This window comes from Rhinatrema bivittatum, chromosome 3 (assembly GCF_901001135.1).
Source record: "Rhinatrema bivittatum chromosome 3, aRhiBiv1.1, whole genome shotgun sequence".
Lineage (NCBI taxonomy): Eukaryota > Metazoa > Chordata > Amphibia > Gymnophiona > Rhinatrematidae > Rhinatrema > Rhinatrema bivittatum.
The window spans coordinates 324,459,487-324,474,642 of record NC_042617.1 but is presented as its reverse complement, the minus strand read 5'-3'; the positions used below and the strand labels follow the sequence as shown (position 1 = coordinate 324,474,642).

The 15,156-nt window shown below is 51.1% G+C and overlaps 1 protein-coding gene across 3 annotated transcripts in view; it reads left to right on the top strand.

Moving 5' to 3' along the window:
* CEP57L1 (centrosomal protein 57 like 1) overlaps window positions 1–15,156 on the top strand; it is a 146,873-nt gene that overhangs the window by 42,428 nt on the left and 89,289 nt on the right. For all 3 annotated transcript variants that reach the window (XM_029595298.1, XM_029595300.1, XM_029595297.1), the window contains 4 exons: window positions 2,071–2,242; window positions 4,061–4,237; window positions 7,959–8,080; window positions 14,873–14,989. In XM_029595298.1, the coding sequence (XP_029451158.1) occupies window positions 2,074–2,242; window positions 4,061–4,237; window positions 7,959–8,080; window positions 14,873–14,989 (585 nt within the window). In that variant the 5' untranslated portion in view covers window positions 2,071–2,073. The remainder of the gene's footprint in view (window positions 1–2,070; window positions 2,243–4,060; window positions 4,238–7,958; window positions 8,081–14,872; window positions 14,990–15,156) is intronic.

Below are 15,156 nucleotides of genomic sequence, written 5' to 3'. Positions count from 1 at the left end.
CCGCAATCCCGGGGAATAGATGCCCTCATCCAGACCTGGCCATAGGAAGACCTGCTGTACGCCTTTTCCCCCATGGCCACTACTGGGCAGGATCATCCGCAAAATAGAACACCACAGGGAACTAGTACTTCTAGTGGCCCCGGACTGCCCAAGAAGGCCATGGTATGCAGACATGTGAAGACTTCTTGCGGGGAACCCTCTGTGCCTACCTCCACGCAAGGACTGATCCTCCATGAAGACCCGACTATATTCTCTCTTACGGTCTGGCCCTTGAGAAGACTCGCCTGAAGAAGAGCGTATACTCTAAGGCAGTGATTGACACCTTGCTCTGAGCACGCAGGTTCTCTACATCCCTAGCTTACATACAAATATGGAGAGTATTCGAAGCCTGGTGTGAGGACCGCGAGATCCTTCCGTGGACAGTAAAAATTCCCATCATCCTGGAATTTCTGCAGGAATGCTTGAAGGAAGGGGTTGACCCTCAACTCCCTCAAGTTTCAGGTGGCCACGCTTGCCTGCTTCAGAGCCAAAGTGGACGGCATCAGTTTATCAACCCATCCAGATGTCTCCCGCTTCTTGAGAGGGATCAAACAAATCCGACCACCATTAAAGTGGTCGTTGCCCCTATGGAATCTCAATCTAGTACTAGACTTCCTAGCGGGAACTTCCTTCAGACCAACACGCGGCCTGTCACCAAGGTTCCTAGTCTTGAAGACTGCATTCCTAGTGGCAATATGTTTAGCCCGTCATATCTCTGAGCTTCAAGCACTATCCTTTTGGGAACCATACCTCAGGTTCACACCGGAACCATACAGCTATGCACTGTCCCCTCCTTTCTACCAAAGGTGGGTTCTCAATTTCATCTAACCCAAACCATCTCGCTGCCATCTCCAGACGAACATAAGGACTCGGAAGACTCATACCTTTTCGCCATCTAAATGTCGGCAGACTCCTAGTCCGAAACCTGGAAAGATCGGAATCTGTGCGAAAGATGGACCACCTATGCGTCCTTCACAGCAGGAAGAAACAGGGAGAAGCAGCCTCGCGGGCAACCATAGCCGGCTTGATCAAAGAAATAATCAAGGCGGCCTATGTAGAAGCAGGGAAGCCCCCACCTCTGCAAGTCAAGGCCCATTCAACAAGGGCCCAGGCAGTGTCCTGGGCGGAAACCAAGATGCTGTTGCCCCTACCAAGATCTGTCAGGCGGCAACATGGTCCTCCATACACACCTTCTCCAGGTTCTGCCGCCTGGATGTCCAGGTCTGGGAGGACATGACCTTCGCAAGGGCAGTACTAAGTGGGCCAAGGGCAGCCTCCCGCCCTGTTCAAGAGTAGCTTTTGTACATCCCATTGGTCCTGAGTCCATCTGGCTACATGCTAGGAAATGGAGAAATTACTTATCTGATAATTTCGTTTTCCTTGGTGTAGACAGATGGACTCAGCATCCCACCCACGGCTGCCCCGGAATCCGGGAACCTCGGGTGACAAACCCCGAGAACAAGACAAGCGCGGTAAGCCAGGTATTACCCCTAGTTCAAGACACCCATAGTTGCCGGGTGTCGTCGTTTTCCAGTTAAGTGCATTGGCGGTCTCCAATTTGGAAATCAGTTGAACCAGTCCTAGTTAATCAAGTTATTAAAGCACACATATATCCACAATTGCTTGTCGAGGAGAATACTGAGGAGCTGAGCTTCCTGCACGGGTATATGTAGGCTGACGTCAGCTTTGAAATCTCACTCCGTCTCCCATCTGCTATAAGGAGTACACTGATCGGTCCTGAGTCCATAAGTAATCTCTCCATTAAGAGGCACTCTTGAGTCCCTCCTGAGAATGTGATCTGCTGCTGTAACTCGGACTGCAGCGGTGCTGGGCCAGTCCTAATGCTACTTCCACCTCGTTGCCTTTTCTGGGTCACATCCGGTTCCATCACAGCAGCATTCTGTGTTCAAGGCTGGAATCACCCTTGTTAAAGGCTACAGGGTGGTGGTGATGTGCGCTTAGAGCCAGTCACCGTTGTTGTAAGCATTACCCTCTTTGTATGGTTTGTTTTTTTTTCTTTTTTTTTCCCAGGTCATGGATTCTGAGTTGAACAGTTACGTGGGAAGCTTTCATCTGCCTCCAAACAGAATTTCTCTCGACAACTTCGCCACTTACAAGCAGTGTTCTCAGAAGCCAGAGCTGAGTGGTTTAACAAGACAAACAGATGCCACTACCGACCTGCCTTCTGCACCAAATAGCCAAGGTGATGTAGGTTTTCCTCTGTGTTTACAAGTTCACACCATGGATAATGCGCTAATATATTTTTGGCTACAGAGCTCCCATCCTGTATGACTGTTGGGTTGGGAGCCAGAACCAGGCCAGCCTGCCAAGCTGTATTCTGTTTGTATTACTTTCCTTATTTAAACAGCTCCCCTGCAAACTCCGTGCCTGCGGGAGTAGCCATCTTGGCTTGTCACAAACATTGTGCACGCCTGTTGCTGTGTGATTTGGCAATGGCCAGGCAGTGCGTTCCAACAGCATTTGTACAAAACCAAGCCGATTACAAGCGAGGGGTCAATCATGATGCTGTTCCCAGAATAGCCACAGAAACTGCTGTTTTTTAAAGAATTGCAAATTTAGCAGGTCATAAGTTTCCATCTTACGTAGTCAGAGCTTTGATTGTAACTCTGTAAATTTGACATCTTGCACAGTAATGTGGTAGGCAAAGGTTTATTTCCACTCTAATGAATTCACCTGGAAGAATGGGTTTCTTTTTAACCTTTGACTGCAAGACAAACAGCACTTTATTGTAGGAGGTTCTGATTTGATAAACTGCATTTGTGGCTTAATGGCAGAAGTGGGCTTAAATTCTCAGGTCGGCCGGGGATGGGGGGGTGTTGCAGAGGCAGTATTCACAGCCCTTGAGGAGAGGAAGCCAGAGTCATTGTGCAACAGTGACACCTGCTGTCCAGATTTAGAGCCCATGACTTCAGGGTTACTACTGCTACTACTGCTAATCACTTGATGTACGCAGTACTGTATAAAAACACAGACAGTCCCTGCTCAGCAGATCGAGACAGATATACAGGGAGAAGAGACTTTTTAGAATTCCATTTATTAAGAGAATAGTTAAAATGAATAAAGATGTAAGTGGGATAATCAGGTTAAAATGTAAAAGCAAACTTAAAAAGGTGAGTTTTTTTAAGACTGGATCTTAAGGGAACAGGAAGAGGATGATTCACCAGCTCAGGAAGTCTGTTCAAAGTAGAGATATGAATTGGAACCAGAATCGGTTCCGATTCACATCGTGAAGTTTTTTTTTTTTATCGACTGCGCTCGAGCCGATAAACAAAAAACCCACCCTGACCCTTTAAAACAGCTCCCTTAGCTTCTCCCCCCCCCTCCCCCCCCAAAAAAATTTGAAAATTACCTGGTGGTGCAATGGGGGTCCCGGGAGCGATCTCCCACTCTTGGGCTGTCGGCTGCCACTAATAAAAATGGTGCCAATGGCCCTTTGCCCTTACCATGTGACAGGTATCCGTGCCATTGGCCGGCCTCTGTCACAAGGTAGGAATAATGGACGACCGGCGCCATCTTTAAATTTTTCAATTGTCAGAGAAAGGAATCACATCCGTAGTTCCAAGCATACGGTGCAGCCAGCTGGAAAGCACGGAGTCAGGAATTGGTGGTAGAGGAGAGGGACATAGATGAGCAGAGTGCATGAGTAGGGGTGTAGGGAGAGATGAGAGGTGGTTAGAAGCTGTATGGCCCCCCTCCCTCAGGCAGTGACTAGGCTGGGTGACTTGAAGGAATAAAAAAGAGAGGGGGCAAAAAATCTTGTCCTTTTTTTTTTCTTGTTTTCAAATGTGGGATTGAGATGGTGGGAGCTGGCTACTTCGTGAGAATTTCTGCAGGGAATTCATGCAGTGTCATCACATTTATCCTGCTTCCTACTACCGTATCATTGCATTGCACTAAAAATTGTGAAAATTGCCCTTTTTTTTTTTTTTGTAAAATCAATCCTTTGGACAGGCCCCTCCATCAGGCTCATTTTAATGTTCTCCTCTGGTTTGTCGAGCAGCTCTGATGCTGGCCCTGAAGATGCTCCAGGAGAAGATCAGGCGGCTGGAGCGGGAGAGGCTGCAGGCCGAGGACAACGTCACCTGCCTGTCTAGGGATGCTGCAGAGTGCAAGAATGTTCTGGAGAGTGAGAAGAACCAGGACGTGATTAATCAAGAAGTGACGAGACACAAATATGGTAACAATGTCCTTTTAGGAGTTTGGGGGTGTAGGGAGAGAGAGACAGATCCTGTATGTAGCTAGAGCAGTCCAGACACCTGGGTGTTGCCTCCCCTCCAGCAGATATAGACAGAGGTATATTGATACTGCCACGTCAGCAGAGGTGCCACCTGCAGCCCCTCAGTATTTTTGTCTTCAGCAGATGGTGGAGGTGCAAAGCCTGCACTCTTGACTTTAAAAAGAGACATAGCTAGGTCAGATCTGCGCTTTACAGCACAGCTTGCCTCCTGGATGGTTGCTAGGTCCTGGTGGGACCTAGCAACCTAAGCAAAAAGTTTTGCACGTAACTTTTTGCTTAGGGTACATATCAATACTGAGGAACTGCAGGTGGCACCAGGACTTATCAAGCAATGTCTGTGAAACTTTCTCTGTCTCCATATGCTGGCAGGGATGAATAAACCCAGGAGTCTGGACTGATCAGTGTTACTACAGGAACGAAAATTAGCAGGTAAGAACCAATTTTCCTTTAATGCCAAGAAGTAGTCGTGTAGTTGGCATACAGAAACCCAAGAGAGCAGTACATGATGGTGTGAGGAACCTAATAGGAGAGAGATCTTGGTTTGTTTATATCTGATAATCTCAAGGTTGCAGAACAGTATGACAAGCGGGGTTGATATTCCAGGCTCTCTTTACCTGACTGCTGCGTGCACAGACTTCTACTGTGGTTCCAATGACCTTAATAAAAGCAGCAATGGAGCTGGCTGGGTGCATCGTTGGTAGTACCCCACTCTACCACGTGAAGCGGCCGGAGTTAGTTTCCTGGCACACATTAACTGCAGCTTAGGAATGCTGCAGAGCCAATACTGTTTCCCCTTCCCCAAGTCCATTACTGCAGGACTCCAGCAAGAACCCTAGTGCTGAGGGCTGTCGCTGCAATGACTCGGCTGAGTGAGCTGGGAGGCCTTTACAAAACTGAGGAAAAATTCTTGGTTAATTGCAAATGAAGGCTCATGCCAGGGTGTATGGGGGAGAGGTGTAAACAGTAGAATAAAAGGTGGTGATGAGTCTCTACAAATCACTGATGAGACCTCTCTTGAATACAGTGGCTAGTGCAAGAAGTCGCATGTCCAAAAGCATAGAGGCAGCCTAGAGGAAGTCTACCAAGATGGTGCAGTAAGATTTAAGAATCTAAATATATATATATCCTATAGGGGAGGAGAGAGAGTAGGATATAATAGATATCTATATGTGCAAGGTATAAATGACTGAGGTACAGGGGTCAAGCACTTTTCCATAGAAGTTGTAAGCTGGGGTCATGGCACAAGGTTGGCTTGGGGCACCTTATGAGTTAAGGTATGATGTCCTGCTTAGGGTCAACAGCATGAATCCCTCCTAATCTCTCTCACCGAATAAACACCGAATCCCTCCTAATCTCTCTCACGGACTGCATCCTCATGGGATTAGACAAAGGACAACAGTTTCTACTGGCTTTGCTTGACATCTCCGCTGCGTTTGATACCGTGAACCACTCAATCCTTATCCAATCGCCTCTCGGACATCGGCATTTCAGGAACAGCCCTTAGTTGGTTCAAGTCCTTCCTAAGTAACAAACTACAAGGTTAGAATAGGAAACAAAGAATCTCACCCCATCAGCTCTTCGCTTGGAGTCCCTCAAGGATCATCACTATCCCCTACTCTCTTCAACATTTATCTCCTACCCCTCTGCCAACTCCTCACTAATTTAAAGTTAACCCATTTTATCTACGCCGACGACGTACAAATCCTCATCCCGATCACAGGATCCATCTCCAAAACCCTCACCTTCTGGAACAGTTGCCTGGACTCCATCAACCTCCTCCTCTCCGGCCTCAATCTAGTCCTCAACACGGCCAAAACCGAGCTCCTTTTCATCTCACTGGACGACAACAACCCCTTCTCCACAGCCCAAGTGAGAGACCTGGGTGTTATACTGGACAACCGCTTAAATTTAAAAAAATTCATCAATAACACTACTAAAGAATGCTTTTATAAGTTACAAGTTCTGAAAAGGCTCAGACCACTCCTCCAATTACACTACTTCCGCACGGTTCTCCAAGCTACTTTATTTTCTAAGATCGATTACTGCAACTCCCTCCTACTAGGCCTCCCCACTACCACCACTAGACCATTACAGATGCTCCAGAACGCTGCCGCAAAGATACTAACCAACTCTAATAGAGGAGATCATATCACTCCCATCCTACGGAATCTGCACTGGCTTCCCATTAATTTCAGAATCCTTCACAAAGCCCTCACCATTATACACAAGTCCATCCATAACCAGTCCTCCCTGGTACTAGATATCCTGCTTCATCTTCACACCTCCGCAAGACCCATCCAAGCAGCGTATAAAGATACCCTTCACGCGCCACCCACCAAGGCCTCTCATCACTCTTCCATAAGGAAACGTGCTTTCTCCACCATGGTCCTTCACAATGGAATGCACTACCAAGAGCAATGCCCACTGACTTTCAAGAAAAAACTTAAGACTTGACTTTTTAAGCAAGCGTTTCCCTAATATCACTATGGAACTCTAGATTGTAGAACCGTCCCGACCGACGTTACTGATCAGCCTTGATTCCCGGCCCCCCCCCCTTATATTGTTTACTGCTACTATGGTTACATCGTTCCATATTGTATTATATTGCTATATTTTATACTGCTTTCTCCCCTCAGTCCCAAGCAGCCCTACCCCACTCCAGCTCTCAGTTCTTAATACTCTAAATGGTTTTGAAAAAACGTTAATACCCTATTACCAACCAAGTTTCATCTCCTGTTCAATGTACTTCTCCTGTGTTCGATGTAAACCGATATGATATGACAGGTCATGAATGTCGGCATAGAAAAAGAATAAATAAATAAAATGACTCTGCCTTCTACCTTAACTGGCTAATGTTGTTCATCTGGATGTTTTCCCACCAGTTCCCCTCAAAAAATGGTTCTCCACTGTCAGCCTCTTCAATTGCTCCTCTGATTCTCTGTTATGAGTTTTGGATTATTCATCTTAATAAATCATGCAGTCTTTAGCAAAGCCCCAGCATCTGTTTATAGTTTTTTCTATATTTGAGCAGATTGGAGCACCTGACATGTAAGATGATGCACTAATGGTGTATTTTGGGGGCTCTGTGACATACTTGGTTTATCCACAAATGACATGAATGGAGCTGGGTGAACATCCATGTGTCTGCTGTTGTCCATTAAGCAGAAGATCTGTCTGGTTCTAGGTTCCAGCTGTTTGAGGTGGGAGTGTTCCTGGTACAGTGTTCACAAGCCCCAGGAAAGGGAGTCCCAAAGGCTGCTTGTATCTAGCTTCTTACTCCTGGTAGGGGCTTTAGCAAGAGAGAGGCAGAGGAAAGAGGCTTGCAGAGAAACTGAGAAAAGGCGATTGCAGTGTGTGTGGGGAGAGAAGTGGCAAGGGGAGGAGGAGGTCATAGTCCACAGGCGAGAGGACATCAGTGTGTGGATTAAAAGGGTCAAGTTTGGTAAGGGAGCAGTTAGTGGATGAAGGCAAGGATACAGTATGCTCCAAAATGTAAGATTTCTATTCTGCCTTTCATGCCTGGTCAGATGTGCTGAGGTCTGGGAAGGGAATCGTAGAGATGATCTCTTATTTTGGTGCACTACATTTGGACCTCTCACTGCACTTGTACTTCAGCGTCAGTGGTCTGGCCTGATGGACCCTCTTCTGTTCTTCCCCACAGACATAACTACTCAGCTAGCTGCGACCAAAGCCCGCTGCATCCTGCTAGAGAAACAGCTGGACTACATGAGAAACATGGTGCAGAACGCTGAGATGGAGAAGAAGATTGTTCTAGAGCAGCAGGTTCAACTCTGGAATTTAGTTTTGTTTTGAATGGGCTGTTGGGAATATATATCTGCTGTCTTGTTTCCTAGCTGTATGGGTTCCTTTAAGCTGGACTAAGGTGGATAGTAGGAAAAAAAAAAGTGAAGTTGCGTAGTCCTTAAGGAACTGGTTACCTCCTCTTCCTGCTATGACTGTTCAACCTGCAAGCCATGCTGGCACTGCATTCCCAGCATGGCTGCTTCCGATTTACATTAATCATAAGTTCCCTGTACGTACCTGGATCAGTCCAGACCGTGGGTTATGTCCCCAGTCCAGCAGATGGAGTCAGCACAAGCTTTGAGGGGGCGTTACCCTATTACCTCTACCCCCTCTGCAGGAGTTCAGTATCTTCTGACTCCAGCAGATGCGAGTAGGGGAATCGGAGTTTCCCCAATCTGGCAGGGATTCTTTTCTTCTGCCTTCTTTTCTTCTGATTTCTGTCTGATTTCTAGCAATTTGGATCAAGTTTTAAACAAAAAAAAAAAAGTAAGCTGTCAATTTTTGGGGAGGCGTGGCTTTGACTCTCTTCTGCTTCTGTGCTGTCTCCCGCGTGCTTGGTTCTTGGTCCGGGGGGTAAGTTTTGTTTTGGGTATTTTGTAAAGTTTCCTTTTCAGCCTCCTCGGTGTGGTGCCTCGCGGAAGCCGGTGGGGCCGGCCTCTCCGCGGTGTTCCCTCTTCCCCGGGCAGTTGCGAACCGCGTGGGCTGCTGGAACTGGCAGGGAGGGACTAATCGAGCGGGCAGTGCGGCCGAGCAGGCCCCCCCCCGCGGCACCTACTCGCGCTCTGGGACAGCGGGCAGCACAGGCCGACCGGGCCCCCCCACGACTGTTCCCCGTGCTCTTGGCCCCCCCCGAGGCTCTTAATTTTTATTTTTGCCGGGAGACCCGATGCCGCGGCCGTCGCACTGTTCGGCCTGTGGCGAGCCGGGGTCCCGGATTTCCCGTGAGGGCATCTGCGCACGGTGCCTTCCCGGCACGGTGCCAGTCCCTCCGCGAATTTTCTTTTTTTTTTTTGGCGTTGCTCGGGCGGCGGGGGCCGGCCACTCCACCAGTTATGGCGGGAACGGCGGCCATTTTAAATTCTCAGCGCGCTGAGGAAACGCAGGGGGACAATGATCTTGCAGACATTTTTCCCCCGATTTTGTTGCCACAGCAAGGCTCTCAGGCCCAGGGAACATCAGAACCTCCTTCCTCTGGGGCCCCCCCCCCCGGGCAGGTCGGGGTTTTCCCCAGAGTTTATTTTGCTTATGCACACTGCCTACCTACAAGGATTGGAAACTCCAGCGGGGCCTCCCCCGGCGAAGATGCCCAGGATTGCACCTCCAACACCGAATCCCCCTGACCCGGTGGTGGCGGGGGCTCCTCTGGTCTCCCCCCCGGGTCCGTCTGGCCCCCGCTGCTGCGGGGGAGGCTGCGGTCCCAGCTGCACGCGGCCCTGTGATTCCTGATTTGGGGCAAGGGGACGGAACGACTGAGGGGGATGACCCGCGTACCCTACGCCTCTTTCAGAGGGAAGAGCTAGACGATCTCATTCCACAGATCATACAGGAATCTGACCTGGATCCGCCCCCGGACCCGCCCGCTCCAGTGGCTCCCGCTGTCGTAACATCTTCAAAGAAGGGTGATCCGGTTCTGGCGGCCCTTCGACCGAGGGCTCGGGCTTTTCCCATTCACGAGTCGTTCCTACAACTTCTCACTAGGGAATGGGATACACCGGAGGCTTCCCTGAAGGTCAGCCGTGCCATGGAGAAGCTGTATCCACTGCATGAGGATTTCCTGAAACTCATCAGGGTTCCAAAAGTAGACTCCGCCGTGTCGGCAGTCACGAAGAGGACGACTGTACCTGTGACGGGAGGAGCGGCCTTGCGGGACACGCAGGATCGCAAGTTGGAAGTCTTTCTCAAAAGGGTCTTCGAGGTCTCCGCCCTGGGTATGCGGGCGGTGATGTGCAGTTCGCTTGCTCAGCGAGCTAGTCTTCTCTGGGTCCAACAGCTTCTCATGTCGCAGGACCTGCCCGCCGATGAGGCCACCCAGGCGGATAGGCTAGAAGCGGTGGCATACGGGGCGGATGCCTCGTACGACCTGTTTCGGGTCCTAGCAAGATCCATGGTGTCAGTAGTGGCGGCACGGCGCCTGCTGTGGCTTCGCAACTGGGCAGCGGATACGTCCTCCAAGTCGAGTCTGGGCTCCCTTCCATTCAGAGGTAAGTTCCTCTTCGGGGAGGATCTGGATCAGATCATCAAGTCTCTGGGGGAAAACGCTGTTCATCGTCTGCCGGAGGATAGATATCGTCCTCCTAGAGCGTATGCCTCTTCCCGGACCAGAGCCAGGGCGCAGCGGCGCTACAGGAGCTACAGGCCATCGGGCTCTAGACCCACCGCCTCCAGGTCACAGACCTGGTCGCGTTCCTTTCGCAGACGGAGGCCCGCGCGCACCGCCCCCGGAGCAGGTAACCCCTCCCCTAAGGCCTCACAATGATGTCAGGCTCGCCCACTCCGCCGGTCCCAGAATTGAGGGTCGGCTGGCGTTTTTCTACAAGGAGTGGGCGCAGATCACCTCGGACCAGTGGGTCTTGGACACCATAGAACACGGCTACGCATTGGAATTTGTCCGTCCCCCGCAGACAAGGTTCATTTTCTCCCCCTGTGGCTCGGCGCTCAAGAGAAGGGCGGTGCAGTCGACGTTGGACAGACTTCAGGAGATAGGCGCTATCGCACCCGTGCCCTTCGGAGAGGTGGGCTCGGGCCACTATTCCATCTACTTCGTAGTGCCAAAGAAGGACGGTTCCTTCCGGCCCATCCTGGACCTAAAGGAAGTCAACAAGTCCCTCAGTGGTCCGGTTTCGCATGGAAACGCTGCGGTCTGTGATTGCGGCGGTGCATCGGGGGGAGTTCCTCGCCTCCCTGGATCTCACGGAGGCCTACCTGCACATTCCCATCCGCCCAGATCATCACCGTCTCCTCCGGTTCAAGATCCTGGACCAGCACTTCCAGTTCATAGCTCTCCCATTCGGATTGGCGACGGCACCGCGTACCTTTACCAAGATCATGGTAGTTGTGGCGGCAGCCCTTTGAAAGGAGGGCATGCTGGTCCACCCTTATCTGGACGATTGGCTCATCCGAGCGAAGTCCTTCAACCAGGGACAAGCAGCAGTGACCAGGGTGGTACAGTTCCTGCAGTCCCTGGGATGGGTAGTGAACTTCTCCAAGAGCTCCCTCGTACCCTCGCAGCGCTTGGATTTTTTGGGGGCGACCTTCGACACCCGGCTGGGCAAAGTCTTTCTGCATCAGGACAAGGCGCACTCTTTGCGGGATCATGTACAGCGGTTCTCTGCGTTACAAGATCCCACTTCCTGGGACTACCTCCAGCTCCTGGGGGTGATGGGCTCCACCATCGACATGGTCCCTTGGGCTTTTGCGCATCTCAGGCCCTTGCAGTGGGCGCTCCTCTCCCGTTGGAAACCGATTTCGCAGGGCTACCAGATGATCCTCCCGCTTCCGCAGAAGGCCAGGGACAGTCTGGGCTGGTGGTTGGATCCGTCAAACCTGGCCCACGGCGTGTCTCTCGATTTGCCAAATTGGGTGGTGGTAACCACCGATGCCAGTCTAGTGGGCTGGGGAGCAGTCTGCGATCGAAGCGCCACGTAGGGGACGTGGTCCATCAACCGTCTGGAAACCAGGGCGGTCAGGCTAGCTCTGCGACATTTCCTGCCGCTTCTTCGGAACCGGGAGGTCAGAATTCTATCGGACAACGCTACCACAGTGGCCTACAACAACCGCCAAGGCGGCACGCGCAGCCGGCAGGTCGCGCTAGAGGCGGCGCTGCTGATGCAATGGGCAGAGCGTCATCTCGTCCGGCTAGCGGCCTCTCACATCGCCGGAGTGGACAACGTTCAGGCGGACTTCCTCAGTCGCCAACTGCTGGACCCCGGAGAGTGGTCTCTGTCGGACGCGATGCAACTGCTCGTCTATCGGACCTGCTACAGCTGGTGATCGACGGGCCAATCGGACTGGGGCACCTCCCCCGTCTCTTACGTCGGGGTCCGGTATTTTTCGATCAGGCAGGACTCTTCTGTCTTGCGGCCTGGCTTTTGAGAGGCGCCGCCTCCGGCGCCGGGGCTACCCGGAGGCGGTAGTATCCACGCTGCTACGGGCACGTAAGACATCGACGTCGGTGGCCTATGTTAGAGTCTGGAAGGTGTTCGAGCTGTGGTGTGCTAGCCAGGACACGAGACCCACTAAGGCTTCTGTTCCTCAGATCCTTCAGTTTTTACAGGCGGGGGTGGACAAAGGGCTCGCAGGTGGCCGCCTTGGGTTCGCTGTTGCGCGATGGGGGCTCTCTGCTACAGCACCCGGACATTGCTCGTTTCCTCAAGGGTGTCAAGCATTTACGTCCTCCGTTACGGGACCCGTGTCCCTCCTAGAGTCTCAACCTGGTGCTTCGCTCCCTGTCGGGACCACCGTTCGAGCCACTGCGCAGTGCAACTATCAAGGATCTCACTCTCAAGACGGTATTCCTGGTGGCCATCTGTTCCGCTCGCCACATTTCGGAGCTGCAGGCTCTGTCCTGTAGAGAGCCTTATCTGCGTTTCTCCGACTCTGGAGTGTCGCTTCGCACCGTTCCCTCTTTCCTTCCGAAGGTGGTGTCTGCATTCCATGTGAACCAGACGGTGGAATTGCCGTCCTTCTCTTCCTCCGAGCCGAAGGTTCTCCAACTCTTGGATGTCAGACGCACGCTGCGTCTCTATCTGGAGGCTACCAATGAGTTCCGGATTTCTGACCATCTCTTGGTGCTTTGGTCAGGTCCCAGGAAGGGGTCTCAGGCCTCGAAGGCGACCATTGCAAGGTGGCTGAAGGCGGGGCATTGCTGCTTCCTACATTGGGGCGGGGCGGACTCCCCCACCCAGCATTGTAGCTCATTCTACACGTTCTCAGGCGGCTTCCTGGGCGGAGGCTCGCTCGGTCTCTACTCAGGAAATCTGTACAGCAGCTACCTGGAAATCGTTACACACGTTCTCGAGGCACTATCGCCTGCACCTCGCCTCTTCAGTCTCGGGACATTTTGGCGAGCAGGTTCTCCGAGCAGGCCTCGCAGGACCCCACCCGATTTAGGGAAGCTTGGGTACATCCCACGGTCTGGACTGATCCAGGTACGTACAGGGAAAAGAAAACTATTCCTTACCTGCTAATTTTCGTTCCTGTAGTACCATGGATCAGTCCAGACGCCCACCGCGCTTGGGTCCGTTTTCCTGCTCGACTCTACGTCCCTTATCACAATGTTCTGTGTGTCGCAGTTTTTACTTTTCAATGTTTTCACAGCTCCCTACAAGTTGGTAGGATGGCTACCGTTAATTGTTGAGTTTTGCAATCGTTATGCATTGACTGTTCATACAAACTTGATCCAGAGGGGGTTTTCTACTCGGGCTTTGAGATACTCGATACTGAACTCCTGCAGAGGGGGTAGTGGTATATAGGGTAACGCCCCCTCGAAGCTTGTGCTGACTCCATCTGCTGGACTGGGGACATAACCCACGGTCTGGACTGATCCATGGTACTACAGGAACAAAAATTAGCAGGTAAGGAATAATTTTCTTATCTAGTGTGCATCCAGCACTTCTTTAGAACTGTAGTACTTTCACCAAGGCCTCTGGTCTCCCCTGATCCAACCCTTCCTGTGAAATCACCACCCTGCACAGACGATAGAACAGTGGCAGTGCGTCACCTTGAGTCACATCTTCCTCTGCTGCCAGGTCTGAACTGTCACGCTTTGAACTATGCAGCATTACAGTGTTCCACATGGTTCAAAGCGTGACCCCTGCAGCAAAGGAGGACTATGCAGCCCAGGGTGCCACACTGTTGCTGCTCTGCAGCTGAGCTGGGATGTGGGAGGACAAGCCTGAGGATCTGGGGGAGAGGGGATGGGAGAGTAAGGGAAGGGCTATGGGGTGGAACTGGTGGACTTGCGTGAGATCACAGGGGATTGCAGGGATACTGTGGGGGGAGAGGGAGGTTGAGTGGTAGGAGGGGATACTGGTTGTGCATGGAGAGAGGGGGTTAGAAGGATTATTGGTGAGTGTAGGGATCGGAGGGGGTGTGGGGAGAGAATATATGAGGAAATTGTCCCTGCTTCCTGACTTCCCCCTATCCTCCCTTTGCCCTCTCTGTTCTTCCTCTAAGAATCCCCCCACCTCTTTAGATCCTTCTTCGTACTCTATTTCCCTCCCAGCATCAGTCCTTAATATTTTCCCCCTAATAAAAGAACCACACAAACCGGATGAACAAAAAAGTCAGAAAATGACTTTATTTGTATAAAGGGGAGAAAAAGTTGAACATTCAATATTCAAATGTTGCCACATGTTTGTCACAGGATTTTCCCTTGAGCTGGGGACTGCTCGAGTGAGCTCACCCTTTCACGCCCTCCTGCCCCTGGCAATCAGAGTGCAGGTGCAGAAAGAGATCTTGAGGTGAGGGGGGGGGGGGTGAGGAACCTAGAAGGTAGGAGACCTGCAAGTTAAGAGATGCATTCGTCCAAGGTCGTATCAGATCCTTAAAGAGTCTTTATTGTAGCTTCGGAGACTTAGTCCTGCAAATGCTTCCACAAGTTTTATCCTATTTGTGGAATGCTTTGTATCGCCAAGCACCATTAGGATGGAGTGGGTCTTATTTATGTCTTCAAAGAAATGGGTTAGAATTGTTTATGCTTTGGAGACTCTGCCTTTGGCTACTTTGAGAAGATGTTATGCTAAAAGTTCAGTCGTTTTGTCTGTTTTACAGACCTTGCTTCAGAAGGAGAAAGAACTGGACCAAGTAGAAATTCAGGCAAAACTGGACAAGCTTGATCTGTTGGAGAAAGAGTGCCACAGGCTCAGTGCCACTCAAGTACTCACGGAGGTAGGCTGGGGCAGCACTTATAGGATGACAGTGAATAAGCTAAGCAAAGCCACTAGTGGGGAGCTTCTCACTAGTGAGCAACTATATATTTTTGTTCTGTAAGGATAAGCAGGATGCTAGTCCTCGCACATGGGTGCGACATCAACACGGAAGACTTATGTCAAAGT